Source organism: Psammomys obesus, unplaced genomic scaffold (assembly GCF_907164565.1).
Source record: "Psammomys obesus unplaced genomic scaffold, mPsaObe1.curated_primary_1811, whole genome shotgun sequence".
NCBI classification, from domain to species: domain Eukaryota; kingdom Metazoa; phylum Chordata; class Mammalia; order Rodentia; family Muridae; genus Psammomys; species Psammomys obesus.
Genome location: NW_026596051.1, coordinates 17,435,221 through 17,453,908, shown reverse-complemented (window position 1 = coordinate 17,453,908; position 18,688 = coordinate 17,435,221). Strand labels below are relative to the sequence as shown.

The following is an 18,688-nucleotide window of genomic DNA, read 5'->3' as shown; positions in this document are numbered from 1 at the left end:
ACTAGCCTGTCAGTGCAGGTAGCAGAGGCTTCTAGAGCTCATCATGGCTCTCCATGCTAGGCCCACCATCCTATATAGATCCAGGCCTCTCCTCCAGGAGCTTCCCACTAAGGGTCTGAGGAGAAGCAGGTGCTGGCTGTAGGACTCTGACAAATGAGCCAGGGTGTAAGCAAAACAGGATGCTAGGGCTGGGGTGGGTGGCTGCTGGGTGTCTCCAATGATTGAAGAGGCCAAAGGTGGGAGAGGAGGGGTCAGGGGCAGGTGGAGATGGAGGAGGAGATGGAGTAGGCTTTACCAGCCTTTTCCCTCTGGCTGTGTGGGACACTCTCTGGTGCTCCTAAGAAGCCTGGGCAATGTTGTCATACCTGGACAGGGAGGATATGGGTGCTGTCTACTGTAGGCTGGTGACCCTGGTCCCAGAGAGAGGAAGCCAGGGCCAGGTAAGTGGGGAAAGACCCAAGAACAGTCTTCTAGAGGTTTCTCAGAACTCTCTCTGTGTGTGTGTGTGAGAGAGAGAGAGAGAGAGAGAGAGAGAGAGAGAGAGAGAGAGAGGGATCAAACAGCCTTTTCCCACACTGGACCACAAGCTCTTCTGTCAACCCTCTAGATGCCCCAGAAGTGGATGCTAGCCTCATTCCTAGTCAGAGAAACTGAGGTGGGGAAGGCCATTAGGGAAAAGCTAGGCAGATTGAAGAGTTGCTGTCCCTGGTCATCCGCCCCAAATTGGGGAGGCCCCATGTCCTTTCTTTTGGGTCTGAGTTACCCTCCATTTGTGAAGGAAGACAAGGCTGACGACTTGGGTGGCAATGCACTTACCAAGAGTGGAGATATCTTCCTTCTTACTCACACTTTGGACTTTGCACTTGCCATTGGGAAAGTCTAGGCTCTCTCGACTGGTCTCCTCTGCATGGTCCTGGCAGGTCACAGTGACCCGTGATGAGGAAGAGGGTCTTGGTTGGGCAGCCTGCTTGCCTCCTTTTCTCAAATCCTGGGAACTTTTGGGGCCCTGATGCATACAGGCATTGCTGGTCCCTGTGCCCCATCTCACACACTGAAGTCCGTGGGTGTAGAGAACCTTTGGGTCTCCATGGGACCAGTTGCACTTGCCAGCCAGTTCTTGTCCTGAGAAGCATCTTCCAGGTCTCCTCTGGGGATCCAGCTTATTCTCCAGCCTCCTTGAGCAGCAGGCTTGCCTGGCCCTGGGACTCCACTATAGCCGACCTTTGCTTACCAGGTTACCACTGCCCACTTCTCCCCGTTTTTGCACTCTCTGGAAGAGGAAGAGCGCTCCTGGCACCAGAAAGGCCATTGTCCTTGATGCAGATAGTGGGAACTAGTGTCCTAGATTAAGATTAAAAGTTTCCCGGGCTGGGAGGCTGTGTTCACCCTTGTGCTCCACTTCAGCACACTGGAACATCCCGTCCAAATAGCAGGAGGCAGCAGACTGGAGAGGGCAGTCTTGCTTTAGCACTTGGAGGTGATTCACCAGCCTGCCAAAGCAAGGGTGCGCCCTTCAAAATCTTGGGTCCTGAGCTCAGGAGTCCCAAAGCTCCAGAAAGATGGACATCCTTCTCCCTCACAACCCTGGCCAGCCCTACAGACTAACTGGTTTGATCTATGCTGGCTCTGAGGATGATTGTGGGGCTGGTCCAGGAGGCACCTCAGCCAACCCTGAGGAGTTCTTTCGGTGTCTATACAGGACTGTTTATGGCAGCATGAGGTTCCTCTTTTGGTTTTGCAGGCTCCATCTGAGCACCTGTTATTCTTAATCCTGCCCCACAGGTCAGACATCTGTGGCTCACGCCCAGGCTTGGAGGGGAGGTGGCTCTGGTTTCCACATTTCCAGATTGTTAGCAGCCCTGAGTGTGGGAGCACTAATTTCCATTTTTCTATTTCAAGGGGACACTGCAAGCTCCCTTCTCTGCATGGTGGGCATGTGGGGACCCACAGGCAGTGCACAAAATGCATTCACCTTGGTCCTAAAGTAAAGTACAGCATCAATAATTTCTGTTTGCTACAGTCACCTCCTTCCATTTTAGGGGCTGCTGTCCAGCCATCTCAGGCCACAGAACTGTCCAGCCTGCTGGCTAGTCCCCAACCAGAGAGGATCAAGGGGTGGGACAAGTGGGGTAGAGAAGGACAGTGTTAGGGCATTTTGGGTTGCCCATCCCTCCATGCATCTATAGGCCAGCCTGACGGGTCCAGGTCATTAGGGTGCAGGGTGGCCAAGACAGCCAAGAGCTTGGTGAAGAGCTCACCCTCTTTGTCAACAGCCTGGCTCTTGGAATGGCCCTACACTTAGACCATGCACCACAAACAGTCTACACTCCGGACTCCTCTCGCTTGTGTCAGCAGATCTTGGAGGTCCTTCTTTAGGCCTGGTAACCTTCCTTTGACTCCTGATGGCCACTAGGAAACTTGAGTGATCGTGCCTACTTTGGGTCTGACATCTTCTGATAAGCTTTTAGGTTCCAATCTGTGTCCCTGTCCCAAGTTTTAGCTTTCCCTGAAGCCCCTATTCGTGACAGACGGGTGTCGTTTGCAGTCCTTTAGCGAGATCCCAGCCGGCCCCAATCAGGCTCCCAGCTGGGTCCTCCCCCGAGACTGTGGTACAGCTGACTCTGGGCAACAGGTCGTTGCGCACGACGTGCATGGGCACGACAAAGCGCCGGGGCGCGTGTCCGCAGCGCATCCTGCCGGGTGTCTACCGAGACACGGTCCACGTCCTCCGGGCCCCAGCGTAGGCCGGGCAGCCGTCCCACCGCTCCGTGCTTCCTCTCGGCAACGCGTCCTGCCCCGGCGCCCTCATTGGCCCCTCGCCCCGTCGCCGGCCATTGGTCCGCAGCCTCAATTTACATAGAAGGACTGGCCCAATCGGTGTGCAATACCTACTTAACATGCACGACGGCCGCCAGTCAGCGAGCACTGGGGCCGGGCCACCACGTGCTGTTGCTAAGCTTGGGCTTCTAAATTGTTACTACTGGGGCCAGCCTATCCCAGCCAAGCTTCGCATCTGTCAACATTCTCAGCTCTGCCCCAGGCGTTCGGCCAGTTCCCATTGGCCGACGCTAGCCTAGGACCCGCCCCCTAGGCCAGAGCACCTGCGCCTATTGGCTGCGTCGACCGCCGCTCGCCTTATGTGTCAATTTGAGGGCCTGGGGCGGAGGGTGGCGGCCCAGCGCTGGAGTCCGCAAGTTGGGCTGGTGTGCCGCCAGGCGCGGGGCGTGCGGCGAGCAGAGCCGGCAGGAGCGCGCCGGGCAGCCGCCGCCGCCGTCCCATGCGCGGGCGGCAGGATGGAGCTGAACTCCCTGCTGCTGCTGTTGGAGGCGGCCGAGTACCTGGAGCGTAGGGACCGAGGTAGCCGGCGCCCCTTTGTGCCAGGGTGGGCGGGCAGCGGGCGGGAGCAGGGGGCCGCTGACCGCACCGTCTGTCCCGCAGAGGCCGAGCACGGCTACGCCTCCGTGCTGCCCTTCGACGGGGACTTCGCCAGGAAGAAAACAAAGACGTCCGGCCTGGTGCGCAAGGCCCCGAACAACAGGTACCCCCCCCCCCCCCCCCCCAGCCCCGCTCGCTGTGGCCAGCCAGCTCGGGCTGGCCCCGCCCGAGTGTCCCCGTCCTCTCCGCGTCCCCAGCGCAGTCCTGTGCGCACCCGGGCGGCCCGCCTGGAGGAGGTGCCGGCCCCGCCCGCGCGTCGCCATCTTCCCGCGGCCGCGCCTCCCGCCGCCGTAAACAGTGCCACGCGTACAGCGCCCGCGCTCGCCCAGAGCCGTTCTGGACTTTTCCAGACAGGAGAGGAGTTGTCAGTTGGTGCCGACCGCTACAACCTCGCTTGGGCCGAACTGGGCAGTCCTCCTTCCCTTGCACTTCCTGGAGCTGGCTGTGCTTTTAGGCCCAGCACCTTGCCCCCAGGAGCCTGCCCGAGACCCCTCCCTGGGTACCTACCAGTCTTGTGCAGCCTACTGACGGGAAACTCCAACTACAAGTGCAGGGCTGGCCTTGTGAAGAGCTGCAAGGAGTTATTTCTACCAAGAGTCCCAAGGTCCGACTCTCTTCATCTTGGCCTTGTTCTTGGAGGAAGCCCTCAAGCTGGGGTTTGGGCATTGCTAGGACTCCTAAGGGTTCCACCTTCCTGGCCTCAGTGGGGACCATGGCACACCTGACACTGTCTAGGGGCCAATATTGGCCTAGCCACTCCTGTGTGGTCAGTCTGGGAGCTTCCCTGGCAGGATGGGGGCTTCTGGGCCCCTTGGCAGAGGGTGCGGCTCATTCCTGTGGCCTGTCTGTTCTTGGGAAACAGAGAGGCTGGCACAAGGACCTATTTCTGTGGTGTCCTAGGCCTGGCAAGAAATTGTTGAATTTCTAACTGCCTGAGTCCCAGCCCCTGGTCTGTCTGCTGCTTTGGACAGTTTGCAAAAGGACAAAGTATGTTGGAGGCCTCACTGTCCCAGGCTTCCACAGTGAGATGGCCTGGCCCCTCCTTCTGTTGCCCTAAACCCCAGGTTGGGAGCTCAGGTGCCTGTGGCATGGAGTACCCACAGCTGATAGGAATTCCTGAGCGGAGGCCCTCAAATGCTTCTGCCATATACACAAGTAAGCAATCTGACCTAGCCTTCTAAAAGAAGTCTTATTTTGATCTCTACAACTGAGGAAGCCAAGGCACAGACAGATTCAGTTGCTTGCCTAGGGCCACTTAACCACCTCTGTCCCCGGTTTCTGGATGAGGTCCTAGCCTTCTACCTTCTGCTGGGATGCAGAACTGGGTGCAAGGGGCAGAGGATACAGAGGGCCTTCCTGACTTGGGTGTACCTCCCCTAAAGCTTCCTTGGACAGAATGTACTCCCTCAAGGCCTAAGGCCTTAGGGCCTGGTTGACAGCCCTTTCTCCCTGGAGGCTGTATTCAGTCAAGCTGAATTGAGGAGCTGGGAAAACAGGCCAGGGTGAGAGATGGTCAAGGGAAGCACTGAGGTAAGGAGACAGCAGCCCTGTGATTGATTCTTAGGACTTTGTACAGGACCCTAATGGCGGTGACTCCGTGGGAGGGGGCTGGAGCTGGCCTTTCAGGGTCAAGTTCTTTGAGAAGGGGAGCTGAAGGATCAGATCAAAGTGATGGCCAGACAGCATCTGGCACAGCCGTGACCTCTCCTCAGGCACCGGTGCTTCTAGAACCTGTGGGACAAGCTCCCACACAGGATTACTGGACTCAGGAAGAGTTCCAAGAAAGGCCATCCTCCATGCTGCTGAAGAGTGGCCCTGTGGCCCAGGGCTGGGAGCAAGACAAGTGTCATCCTTTGGTGCTGGAAGTGGGGGCTGTCTCAGCACTGAAGGCCACTACTGCCCCCAGCCTTCTACACAAAGTAGCAGTCTTACAGACCCAGTTGGGCTGCAGTTTTGGCTTGAAGGACAGTTCTCCAGAGGTCAGTGAGGAGCTGCTTAGCTCTGGTTGGCCCGTGGAGCGATTCTGAGGCTCTGGCCAAGACCTAGTGACTAGCAGGTCTTGGAAGACCCTGGGAACTACACAGTAAGGTTAGCCCAGGAATCTGCAGGGCCTGATGGGTGAGCTGGTACCCTGATGGCTTCAGTAGGTGGGGAAGGCAGTGTGTGTACGCTTTTTGGTGAAAGATAACAGATTCAAGTTCCGAAGCAATAGAGGAAGGGGTAGGTGGGCAGTGGCCAGCAGAAGCCCAGGTGGGACTTGGTCCGGGTGTGTCCTAAGCTTCCTGCTCGTATGTGCAGCAACCTGGGGACCGAGAAGCCCTTGTTGGTTTGTGGCATTCCCTTAGATTGAGAGAGATACTTGGAAACCTGAGTAGCACCTGTGGTATTCAGAAGTCTGCTGCAAGTAAGTGGGCTTGTCCTGTGGGGTTCAAGCAAACCGTGGGGATTACTGTTCTGAAAGAAGGTAGATTTGGTCCCTGGTTAATATGTTCTAGTGTAATACAGCTTGTGAGAGAAATGGAAGCAGCCATCTTCTATGTAACTACAGGCCTCCAAAAAGCATACATTTCTTTCAAATGCCCCTGTAAGGTGACTTGGCTTTAACAGCTCTGTCCTGGATATTCCTATCTGTATGACAGAGTGGCCATGGGAGGACAGGATCATCTTGTCTCTTGAGGGCCTGGCCTTCGGGTTACATGCTCAGACTGCCACTGGTTCTGTGTGGGGGGTGTGTGTGTGTGTGTGTGTTGTGTGGATTGTGTTGCATAAAAGGGCACAGCTGGCCTCAGAGAAAGGGGAGCAGAGAAGGAAGGTTGCTGGACACTTAGACATTTCCAATACCAGCTACTCCTGTTTCTTAGGACTTTCTACCTACTCTGGAAGGGGCCCTTTGTCCTCCTGCCAGTGAGAGCCACCGTGAGCCTCACTGATTGGTTTGTGTGGCAATGGGCCCCTTAGATCTACTTGCATCTCTGTGCCCTCCCCCCCAATTTTTGTAGTTCAGTGTGAGGTTACCCAAGCCTTTGGTAGGCAGCTGAATACCTGCCCTAGCTCTCAACATCCAGAGATATCCTGGACCTAGATCCTCCAAGTCACTGTGGAAGGGCTCTTGGCTCTCTACAAAGAGCCACTGTTGTTTGTGCTCTGCCTTAGAGTGAGCCCTGTCTTTCTATCTCTCTAAACAGGTCTTCACACAACGAACTAGAAAAGCACAGGTAAGTGGCACCCCCATTCCCATGTGAGCTACTGGATGTGACTGCCCTCAACCCCCCTACTGAGGGATATTTTTTCTGGCCTGACCTGTCTGGGTTGCCAGGCTATGCTCTAGGCTCTGGAGAGGCCAGTTCTAGAGGGAGCCAGGGTCTGTTCTCAAGCGTTTTTGGATTGGCAGACAAGGTCTGGGCTCAGGCCCTATTCTTTGGTGTTTAGCCAGGGGTCAGAGCTGGGTGGGTACCAAGGATTTGAAGCATAGCTCCTTGTACTGGTAGCAGTCTGAGTTGGCTCCCTGGAAGAGGACAGGGGTGTGATTAGGTGTTCCTAAGCCCCTTAAGAAGCTTTGTTTCAGCTCTCAGTGCAGTGGCCTTTGTATGGGATTCAGCCCTTTCCCCTTTTCCCTTTGTCCTTTTGGGGCCTCCTTTCTAAGGATCTATGATGCTCTGCATGACTGAGAGAGCACCAGAAGGGCATCAGGCCCAAGTATTCTCCCTGCACCCTGGCTCTAGTCAGCTCCTGGTATGGCTGGTGGCCATTGAGGCTGCTTCATTTTGTCATTTGTGTCTCCCCCTCTGACAGTGGTGACAAGGTATGGCTGGGCCTGGGAGTTTGGAGGTGAAGGAGATACTCGTGGCTGCCAGCAGCAGCCTAAGCTGAAGCAGAGGTATTTTAGGCCAGGCAGCCACATAAGCAGTATCCCCCATGCGAGGACAGGGAAAGCCTTTGAGAGATACTAGGCAGCAGCTCTATCCTGACCTCTGCTCCTGTCTGTAGAGTGGACCAATTCTGTCTTGCCTTCTTGCAGTTTAAGGGGTGGGGTACATAACTCTGCATCCTAGATGAGCCCTCCTGGGTGCACTGGAAAAGTCTGGAGCCCAGCCAGTTCTTTCCCTCCCCCTCCTCCATGCCTGCGCCCAGTGCAGCGCCAACTTCCGCTCTCCCGGGATTCAGGACTCTAGTTGGGGCGGGTGGCTGGGCAGGGACAGAACACCATGTTCCCTGAGGAGATGCATTTCCTGCACTGGTTTATGTGTTTGGGGGGTTCCCAAGGGGCCAGGCCACAGGGATGGAAGCCAGTGTGAGGCAGGCTTGGGGTTTCTACTAGGTCAGAAGAGATCAACCCACCTTGTCCAGACTCAGGCACATTGGCCTAGCCTATGGTAAGGGCTTTCTGGAAGCAGTGTTTGGGAGGACAGCTGGTGGTGAGGATAGATGGGGAATGCCATTGAGGGAAGAGTGGGTAGTAAGGGTATGGCAACCTCTAGGGAGGATAAGGGTTGACCTCTGACCTTTGCAGATATCCATTGACCTTGGCCTTGGTCTCTGCCATCCTCCATCCTTCACAAGCCTATAGTTAGACTGGGTCTCATGGAGGACCTTAATTTAACACAGGGTAAAATTGGATGGGCATCTTGGGGCTTTCTGCCACCCAGATCAAGGCAGAGTTTTTCTACCTAGCTGATCAGGACATAGATATAGACAGCCCTGAGCAGTCGGGCCTGGGGCTTGGGCCCTGGTAGGGTCATCAGTTATGGCTGGCTGTAGCTGGCCTGAGATTGATGCCGGTGTTTCTGGCTGCTGGCTGAAGGAAGGGCTGTGTATTGTCCCGAGGAAGGAAGGAAACACATGGCTAGCTGCCTAGCAGACCATAAGAAGCATACCCTGGACACTGCCTTCACTAGAAGTATCCGTCAAAGAGACTCAGGTGGGCCTGTGGAACATCCCCTTTTGGAGCTTTGAACAGTACCCAGCCAAGCCTAGGCCTACTACCTTTGTAGGTCAGTAGCTCTGGTATATCTGGCAAGGCTGGCACTTGTGGCTGACCTCAGGGCCCGGCAACCCTCCTAGGCTCAGCTCTAGTCCTTGGTCGTAGCTAGTGTTAATGAGAGCTCTAGGTGTTCTTCCAGGACCTTGGCACTCCTGGAATGTCCCAGTCTATTTCAGAGGTCAGGTCTAAGCCCTCAGCTAGGCCCCTAACCCAGGCATAAAGATGGTTATTAAGGCTTGCCATGGTACCCTTGGCATGCTCTTGCATGGGTGCCCACAAGTGCCTGATGCAGCCATGTGGAACCACACAAGGAACATGTTTGTTAGCAACAGCTAGAAGATGCTAATAAATAGAAAAGAATGGGGCTCCCCTGGCCCCGTCCTACTGACTGTGGTGGAATTCCTCACTGCCTTTTTCCCAGTAACCTGGCCTGGAACTTCTGTCATCCAGCCAGGACTCTGACCCATATGTGCTGGGGGACCCTGGCATGGAGCCAAGTCTTCACCCCCAGCTTTTAGGCCTTTCTTTGAGGAGTAGGGGGTTTTGGTGAGACACTAGGTGTGGCAGGGTCAAGGGATAGGCTGTGAGGAGAGGGAGGGCTGTTGATGATAGTAATGCAGAAATTCCAGGGGTCAGTTCTGCCTCCTTTAGAACCACAGGGGTTTGACAAGTCTGGAATGCGTAGGGACAGCCATGCATGTCTTGAGTCTGGCGTGCTGTAGTGACTTTAGGGAGGACTTAGATTCTAGACATTAGGACTGTGATGCTCAGAATATGGGAGGGCCTTTCCCACATCCCCTCAGCAGCCATAGGCTTAGCCCTGGGTGTGGACTCTCCTGGGTTTGGGTTGACATATTACTTTTACATTGCTGTGTATGGCCATGTGACTTTTCTTTGCCTCTTGAAGAAATAACCTTTTTCTAAACTATTATTCATGTGCTCCCTACACTCTAGCCAGAGACCTTATCCTGGTTACTTGGAGGCCCCTGAAATGATAAGGGGCCCTTGTTACCCACTATCCCCACCAGGATCCTTCATCCAATACCATGTAAGTGCTCCAGACCTATGTCCTTGTGTCCCCAGCCCCCTGGCCTCAGAGCCTGTAGAGGCCCACGGCTGTACATCCCAGGTTCCCTCTGATCATGGTGGAGCTAAGTCTTCAGATGCCCAGGGATGGTTTGTAGCACCCAGATTCTAGACATAAAATAGAAGTACTGCTCAGTGGTCAGTTGGAACTGTGACAGGCCTCCCTGTGCCCCCCAAGTGAGTTCAGCCACCTCTTTCCATTCCAGTAGGTACAAAGGAGAAAATGAACATCTGCTCATTTGTTTGAGTCTTTATTTCCTAATTACTCATGGGATGGAGTCCGTTTTCATGTTAGATTTGCCCTTTGTTTCCTGCAATTCGCCTGTTTGTGTCCTTTGCTCATTGTTACACGGAGGCAGTATTCTTAATTTTTGATGTGTATGAGCTCAAAATATCACGAATACTAACCGTTCTGTCTTTTTATATGTACTGCAAGTGCGTTCCTACTGTTAATTGTCTTTCAGCCGTGTTTCTTTCTTGTACAAACATGTCTTTCTCTGATTGTAAAAGTAAATGTGGGGTTTTAAAAAGCATAGAAAACCTGGAAAATACAGAAGAGCACAAAGCTAAAGAAATAAAGGTTGCCAGCCGCATCCCTGGAGATGCATGCTTCCTGTGCTTCATTGTGTTTTGTTGAGTCTCCTCTGTGCGTCTGCTCTTTTTATTTTTTAAACAAAAGTGGATCACTTGTCACATGTGGTTCTGTATCCTAATGTTTTCACTTAACACTCATGAACTGGAAAAATAGATACACTGAAACAACAGTGTGGTCATATCTGGGACAGAGAACTTGGGAATACTTTGTTTCTTGTCAATTTGCACTTTCTGTCAATTTCCAAAAAGCCATTGCTGCTGACATGATTAAGTGATGGGTTGTAGGAATTGCTATTTGCTGTGTAACAAGTACAGCTGGTGAGAAGGTACCTGGCAGCTTCACCTGCCATATCCCAGTGATGGCACCAGGACAATGGACACTATCTCTGGAAGGCTCCATCTCTGTTCCCTAGTCCAGCTTTATTCAGTTCCTAGGGTTGTATGTGCACTGTGCTGGAAGCAGTGCAGCTGAGATCTGGATTCCCTGGGAGGGTAACTATGCATGCAGTAGCATGGAGCCGGGAGCTGTGTATGGTGAGCCTGAAGATCCTCTAGCCTTGAGGCAGGGTCTGGGGCCTACACAGATCTCACTCACTCTGCCTCCTGGCTAAGCCCAGCCTCAGGGTCTAACTTGAGTTAGACCTCTTGCAAAGGTCTAACTCCAGTTCACCAAAAAAGGCCTCAGGGTCCTAGGCCAGGACGCTAGATGAGAAAGTACTTTGTCAGCAATGGGTGCAGTTTGAAAGGCATAATGGCCATGGGTGGCACTCCAACCCTCTGTGTGTGGCTATTAACATCTCTCTACAGTCTTCCTGCTCCCAAGGGCCCCCTCCCTTGTCCAAGAAATGGCTGTTCCTGCCTGTTGTCCTTCCAGAGTCTTTTAGGACTGAGAGAGTCTATGGGTGTACTTGGGCTTTGTGACTATATATTGGTTTTTTGAGACATAGTTTCTCTGTGTAACCTTGGCTGTCCTGGACTCTCTGTAGACCAGGCTAGCCTCGACTCACAGCGATCCACCTGCCTCTGCCTCCCTGAGTGCTGGGATCACAGGTATGCGCCACCACACCTGGCTCTCATACAATATACTCTAATCATGGTTTCCCCCCATCTCCTTCCAGATTTTTCCCACCTCCCCGACCCATCCAACTCCACACACACCCCCCCTCTTTAGAAAAAAAAAAAAAAACAGGCAAATTTAAACAAACAAAACACTGTAAAAGAAGGAGTGTGTGTGGGCACTGGCCATGACAGGGCAGATGGGCAACAGGTTTTCAAAATCTTCAAAAAAAATTTTGTTTTTGACCTGCCAGTTACACTTCTAAAGAATTTGTCCAATTAGAAATTGACTTAGAAACCACCTTGGCTTCCTATAGGGAGCGTGGTTAGCTCCATAAGTGGATAATGGGCAGAACACTGGTTTCCTGCAGATACTGGTCAGGTGGAATGTGCAGACAGTAGTCTCTCTTATCATTGTAATGTCAGAGGTAGTTCTGGAGGTGAACTAGTTGCACCTTCAGACCAGGCAGGAGAGTACTGCAGCACATGAACAAGTACTATGAATATGGCTCCATGTTTTGTGAAAAAAACAGATTCACACAAATGGATACAGGAACAAAAATCTGGAATGATGCAATTTCCAACGAGACCACAAACTCAGCAGAGAAAGGTGGTCCTCAGCCCTCCCTCTACCTTTTCAACTCATGTTTCTGTGAGGACAAGAGTGACTAGAGCACACTGTACAGGGCACAGTAGGTGACTCAGATATTTGTTCCCTGGGCTCTTAGGCCCAGGAATCATGTGGACACCACATCCACAGAGTTACTGTGCCAGGCTGCTCCTGAGTGGAGGTATTATCCAGGCCAGGAAGGAACTCCTGGAGAGGGATCCAGATACTCCAGCCTTGAGGCAGAGTCTAGGCCAACTCCCAGGCCAAGAGGCCGGCCTATAGTGGTGCTGGGGCCTGTGGAGGTTCCCAGCTGGCCACTTTCACATTATACCAGCCTCACTTGCCATAGTTCTGTGGAATTTGCTACCTAGCTTGATAGTCTGTCTCTGGCTCTTTCAGACGAGCTAAACTCAGGCTCTACTTGGAGCAGCTCAAGCAGCTGGTACCCCTGGGCCCCGACAGCACACGCCACACCACTCTGAGCCTCCTGAAGCGTGCTAAGATGCACATCAAGGTAAGCATGCTGTGTCCAGTCAGCCACCCTGAAGTCCCCCAGCCATCCCTACCCTTGGGCAGCAGTGGTTCAGAGGAGCTGGAGGTAGGTGGTAGAATCACCCAGCAGGTATGTATCAGGAGCTTATGGGGAAGCCCAACAGAAGCTGATTGGTGGTGTGGAGGTTACATGGCTTGTGTTGGGTTTTGTTGAGTGGTGATTGGCAGGGAGACAGGATAGTTGGCTGGATAGGACAGGCTCCAGGCTGGTACAGATAGTTCTCTATAGTGCTGGGCTATGAAAGGGAAGCAGCTGAAAGAAGAGACGGAGGTAAGAGAGGGGCAAGAAGTCATTGTTTGCCTTCATAGACAGTGTTTAAAGGGGAGAGGGAGGAGTGGTAGAAACTTCTTAGGAGTTGGTGTGAGGCTAGGTGAGGGAGATGTTGCCTGTTGCAGTTTAGTGTTCTTGGAACATTTTCAGTCAACCACCGTAGGTCTCTTTCCCCTCAGAGGGGGTCCTCTGTCTCACAGGTGTGGCCTCACAGGTCCGGTGGCAGTAACTTTGAAAGAGTTATATCCAAGGCCCTGGGGTTTTAATAGAACAGCAGTGTCTCAGGTGGGCCTTAAGAAAGTAGGAAGATCTGCCTTAGAGAATACATCAGGCCTGCTTGCAGGTGCCCTCACCATTTTCCCAGCACTGTTCCATTTTCACATGATGCGGGTAGACTCAGTGAAAGCCCAGTCTGGGGGCAGGTGGGCTCTCATGAGTAGGGCTGGAGGGAGGTGCCTGCCAGTTTGGATGACACTGCCTCAAGGCTTGAAGCCCACATGTGTCTGCACTTCCTGGGGCTAGCCAGCAGGACTGGGCATTCTACAACTAAGTCAGCAGGCTGAGAGTGAAAGACCAAGCTGAGTAAGTGGTCACCTTGCTGGGGTGAGGAAGGAAATATTAAGCCTTTGGCTGGACAACTCTGTGGCTCTGTCTAGCAGGCCATGTTGTGGGTAAGGATCCTGCCTGTAAAGCTTCTGTGCTTATGCCTAAGGAAGCTTACTTCTTCTTGGCTATGGGATCACAGACCACCCTCTATCCCCAGAAACTGGAGGAGCAGGACCGCAGGGCACTAAGCATCAAGGAGCAGCTGCAGAGGGAGCACCGCTTCCTAAAGCGACGTCTGGAGCAGCTATCGGTGCAGAGTGTAGAACGTGTGCGCACTGACAGCACTGGTTCTGCTGTGTCCACGGATGACTCAGAACAAGGTAAGTCCCCAGGCAAGCAAGGTATAAGCTGGGGCAGCCCATCCCTGGCCTCTGGGTATGGGGATCACCAAAGTTCCAGGGGAACAAGGAAGTACCTAGTGTGGGAATGATCCTAGAGGTGACAAGGCGTCCACGCCACTTGAACTAACTTCTGGCAGTACTACAGCGATTCTCCATCCTTGCATGAAGAAGGGATGGATGGGAAGAAGACAGTGAGGCACAGAGGCCATGGTATGGCTGTGTGAAGGCAGAGGATGCCTCTGGGCAATGTGCTACAAAGTCTGGGTTCATAACTTGACTTTGACTAGAACCATCCTAGCCTCTTCCACCTCAGGGCCCAAAGGACCTCTTTTGCTCCCCTAATCCCAGCCTCCACTTCCATAAAAGAGAAGCATGGGCTCTAAGTTAGAAGGGAGCCGCAGGCTGGCTTCCGTGGTGGGCCACCCTGACCCATCCTCTCTCTGTTCTCTCAGAGGTGGACATAGAGGGCATGGAGTTTGGCCCTGGGGAGCTGGACAGTGTTGGCAGCAGCAGTGATGCCGATGACCACTACAGCCTACAGAGCAGTGGCTGCAGCGACAGCAGCTATGGGCACCCTTGCAGGCGGCCTGGCTGCCCTGGCCTTTCGTAGGCTCCATGTTCTTTGCTTCTTGGCCCACCTGCCTGCTCACCTAGCCAAGCGTCTCAGCCTTCCAGTCCTCCCTTGACTGAAGCCAGCCTCGTCATGGGCCTCCTGCTGTGCCATTCTCGAAGCTACAGCTGCTGCCTGGTCTGCCTGCCTTTGCCTGACCACCCTTTGGTCAGGACTCAAGCTGCCTGCCCCTTCTCTGCAGGGCAAGACCCCATGCAGGGAAGCAGGGTCAGGCTCTCACATCTTGGAGCCCAGCGTAGCCGCCCACGATCTGTTCTCAGATTCCTAATCATTCCAGAAGTATTAAATGTTGTTGCTACAAATCTCAGTGGGATCCGTGTAGGGGCCTTAATGACCACCATGGGGAGCTTGAACCCCATCATCGGATCCCAGGAGAGAGGAGTGGACTGAGAAAGGAAGGAAAAAGGAAGGAAGAAAGGAAGGCAGGCAGGCAGGCAGGCAGGTGCAGCAGTCCGTCCATCCATCTATCCATCTACCTGTTGTCCACAGACTCCTGAGGTGTGGACAGAGGGATCTGTGAAGGGCAGGACTTGGGTGAACATCTGGAGCAGGTGGGTGGCCTCCTTTCCATGGTGTCAGGAGCCATGGGGATGTCCCTGGGGTCTGGCTGGACCACCTTATATCAAGTTGGGTAGCTCTGCTCTTTTAGGACCATCTGATGTATACACATACGCCTAGGCTCACACCTACAAACATATACACACAGACATGTGGACATCAGAGAATGTATGTCCTGAGATAGTTTGCCTGAGGTCATTTGGAAATGATGGTCCCTAGCCTGTGCCTGACTCTCACTCAGGCCCCTGCTTACCTAGGCCAGCCCAAATGGCTCTGCCTAGTCTGCACAGGAAATAGATAGGGCCTTTCTTCCTGGCAAGGGACTGGAATAAGCTGGGTGGCAAGCTGAAACCACTGAGTCCTTCAAGCTTTCTCAACTCCCTTTCTTAAGAAAAGAAAAAAAGAAAAAAAAAAAAAAAGTGTGACAGGGAGCTCTCAGAAGGAGCCTCACAAGCCCTGCCCAGGGCAGCCTCAGCTGGCAGAGGCTTTGCCCAAAACACAAAACAGAAACATTTTTAAAAAGAGAAAAGAAGCTCTGAAGGCTCGCCAAGGGACGTGAGTGTGTGCCGTCTCTATTTCCTGTATGAGATTTTTGTACTCTATTTTCCTAGCCATTGTTGCGTCCTGGTTTGCTGAGGGGTGGGAGCAACCCAGTGTCTCAGGGACCCGTCCTGTCACGTCGTCATAGTGTGCCTTGTGTCCCCGTCTCACCCCGCCCACTGCCACCAGCACGTCCCCATGGCTTATGGGATGCACCAGGCCTGATGGCGGGTGCCCCCTTCACTGCTTTCCCACAGGTAGCCCCTAGCCCCTCCCAGCAGCTGCATCCTCCTGGGAGGGACATGTGCATGCCTGTGTGACTCCCGTGGCTAATTTTTTGTATCCTGCAGGGCTATGACCTGCCTCCAGTGTTGCCTCCATGGTAATTGGCAGGGTGGCTGCGACTGAAAGTTTGGGGACAGCAGGCCTGCTGGCGTAGGGCCTTTTCTCTGGGCCTTGGGCAAGGACCTGGAGTGTCAGCCATGGACAGCTAATAAGTACAGTTCCCTGGAGGTTAGGCAGGCCTGACCAGGAGGCTTCTGTTGGCCTTTCAGTACTAGAAGACCTTGTCTCTAGGGGTACCACACAGCAATATTTGGGTAGTGGCCATGGGCTGGCCTACAGCAGCACCTGCCACCTCCTCTGGTGCATTTGTAAACAATTTTTAAACTGTGGGGGAAATTCTTGTTTATCTTCAGTCATGCCAATGAGCATCCAAGGGTGGGTGGTTTACTGATAGGCAGAACAGGGTGCCTGGAAACAGCTCTGGTATAGAACTTGCCCTTTGGGTACTCCAGAGGACAGGTGGACAGCAGGCCTGGGTAAAAGCCCATGAAATAGAAGGATAACCAGTATCTTAGTAAATTGGTTCTGTCTACATTTTCAGCCCAACTGGGGATTTCAGTGTCTGCTGAGCATGTCTCTCGGGCATTTGTTTTAAGCACACCCACCCTTAGCACAGGACAGAGCTATGTTTAAAGGCCTTGCTTCAGGGCCCTGGAACTCCAGGATTCCTGATGTGCCCTGAATTCTTATATTATCAGCTACTTGCTCCATCTGCAGCACCTCAGATTCTGCTTCCACCACTGCCAGCAGAGTCCACTCTTGGTGATCAGAGTGGCCCCCTTGGCTGAATTTCATGGCAGCTCAGCCCTTTGCCTTTTCAGGCTATGGTTCCCATCTAGCCTAGGAGTTGGCCGCCTCAGTCACCCAGGGGTGCTAGCCAGCTGCTCCTCCTACTTGCAGGTGTGTGAGGGTGGTCCATAGGCATGGGAGCTGGTGCTAAGAGTTACATATTCATTACTCCTCCTCCTGCTCTCTACCATTTGCACACTATGGCCACTACTGGTGGCCATGGGATTCAGCCAAGGCTATTGTGTATCTGTAGAAAGAAATCTGGACCAAAATAGCTGCTTCTGTGTCCTCCACTTGCACCTGTCCATGCAAGCCAAGTGGTGCTCCATAACAGAACTCAGAACTCCTGGCTCAGGCTTGTGCCCCTTACTGGAAGGTGGTCCAGATATACCAGACCCACCATCCTGCTGCAGGCCCAGCTGGTCTAGCAGGAGAGGACACAGAGGTTTTATCTCTATATGGGCCCTAGGCCCACCTCTGTAGTCTTATGCTGCAGCTGCTTGAGCGTGCCTTCCTAAGCAGATGGAGTTGTGCACCAGACTGTGGCTGGACAGTCCCTACCCTTCTGTCTGCCCCAAGCCTTCCCTGCCTCTGTGGGGTCAGTTAGCCTCTCGCCCCTTGTGCCTGCACAGAGGATCTTACCCCAGGCCAGCAAGCAAGTTATCTCAGGCCTCTAAACTAGGGCACTAGGGCAGGTTCCGTGCCAGAGTCTGGGGCTACACAAGAGGCCTGGTGCCAGTGCAGTGGGTGAGTTATGAGACCTGAGCTACAGAGTGGAATGGGCCCCCCAATCCCACCTGTCTAACAGATGGGGCTGTGCTGTGTCATTCTGTCATTGTAATATAAATACAGATTTTTTTATACCTCACCTTCTGTTTCTAGTTCTTTCTGTCTCCCTGCTTTGCTCCTTTCTCTCTAGCTTCAGCTAGAGGGCCTGACTCACTGGAGCCTGGGTCATCCTGGCCCTTGGGAATCGGCCTTCACATGTCCACAACCTCCATTTCCTGGTAAGCTGCATGAAGGCATGGGTGGAAGTAGCGTACACCCTGCTCTATGCCAGGTGTTGCTGTTGTTGGCCTTGTAGTTTCACCCTGTTGCTGGCACTAAGGCACTATGGGCCCAAAGCTCAGTCCTTAAGGGTACTATGCTGGCCAGGAACCCTCTGCACAGAAGTTGCTGGGTCTCCAGATCACACCTCAAGGACCCCGTTCCTGGGCCCATCCCAGCATCCTCAAGCTGACCCTCAAGACCTACTGTGCTGAGGTGCAGATGTGGCCAGCTGTGCTTTGGTTCTAGCATGGGGACTTAGGCTTCTGAACTGTCCTCACAGACGCAGCTGTAAGGTTGTTAGAACACACAGTGGAGGAGAAAACAGGACAGTGTCCCTGACATGCCACTGCCAATAGGGAAGGAAGCTCCAGCCCACTGGCAGAAATACTGGCCCTGATTCTTGGAGGACTCAGTATCTTCCCAGAGAGAGTGCACTGAGGCTCGTCCTTCAAGGATTTGCCACCTTGAATACCTTAGCATGGATCGGGACTTCCACAGAGCATGGTGTTACCACCCTCTGTCGAGCCCTTTGGAGGTGGCTTAGTGGCACCTGCTATAAAGTTTGAGGGTGGAACCATGAACCCTGGAGAGGGATTAGTTCTCTCAGCAGGCAGCAGCAGGCTCTGGATTCTTGTATCCCTGCCGCCTTTGCCTTTTGTTGGGTGCAGGAGAAGGGATGGGAGCCTTAGAGAGGCAGTTGAAGGTGACTCGTAGAGAAAACGTTTTCTGATATGAACACAATTAGAACGTTGGTATTGGTACTATTTGAGTACTGATGCCAACGCGGACATTTAAGTTCCAAATACTGTGGTTTTCAGTCTTCCCTGCTACCATTTCCTATTGGGGGCAGTGGGTGCCAGGGTCTGTGCTAAACACACTACATAATTAGCACCTGCTGTAGTCTTGCTGGGTCCATCTCATGGTTAGGGAACTTGAGGCTCAGAGATGTTTTTGTTTTTGAGGCAGGGTTTCTCTGTGTAGGCCTGGCTGTCCTGGATTTATTTTGTAGATCAAGCTCTTCTTGAACTCAGAGATCTGCCTGCCCCTGCCTCCTGAGTGCTGACACTAAAGGTGTGCACCACCATGCCTGACAAGGCTCAGAGATGGTACTCTTTCCGTACTTATCTGTTCCCACCCTGGCACCTCCACACATAATCCCTCCACCTCTATATTCCTTAATATTTGCCCCCCAGTGACATCCCTGCATCAATGCAAACCCTTGCTTACTCCCTTCTTGACAGCC

The 18,688-nt window shown here is 53.2% G+C and overlaps 1 protein-coding gene across 2 annotated transcripts; it reads left to right on the top strand.

Moving 5' to 3' along the window:
* The first annotated feature begins 3,143 nt into the window (after positions 1–3,143).
* Mxd4 (MAX dimerization protein 4) lies at positions 3,144–17,263 on the top strand. 2 transcript variants are annotated; one of them, XM_055623901.1, is made up of 6 exons: positions 3,145–3,357; positions 3,439–3,538; positions 6,621–6,650; positions 12,162–12,276; positions 13,349–13,511; positions 13,985–17,263. In XM_055623901.1, the coding sequence occupies exons 1-6, from the start codon at positions 3,294–3,296 to the stop codon at positions 14,140–14,142; spliced, it is 630 nt and encodes a 209-aa protein (XP_055479876.1). In that variant the 5' UTR covers positions 3,145–3,293; the 3' UTR covers positions 14,143–17,263. The 2 variants fall into 2 exon arrangements, with proteins under 2 accessions (XP_055479877.1, XP_055479876.1); XM_055623902.1 differs by lacking the exon at positions 6,621–6,650 and having other exon boundaries at positions 3,144–3,357.
* The last annotated feature ends 1,425 nt before the right edge of the window (positions 17,264–18,688 follow it).

What these genes read in the sequence shown, in the direction of transcription:
- Mxd4 (XM_055623901.1), top strand. Translation starts at nt 3,294, where the DNA reads ATGGAGCTGAACTCCCTGCTGCTGCTGTTGGAGGCGGCCGAGTACCTG. An exon ending in CGCAAGGCCCCGAACAACAG is followed by an intron (nt 3,539 to 6,620) that starts GTACCCCCCCCC and finishes CTCTCTAAACAG; the next exon opens with GTCTTCACACAACGAACTAG. An exon ending in CACGGATGACTCAGAACAAG is followed by an intron (nt 13,512 to 13,984) that starts GTAAGTCCCCAG and finishes CTGTTCTCTCAG; the next exon opens with AGGTGGACATAGAGGGCATG.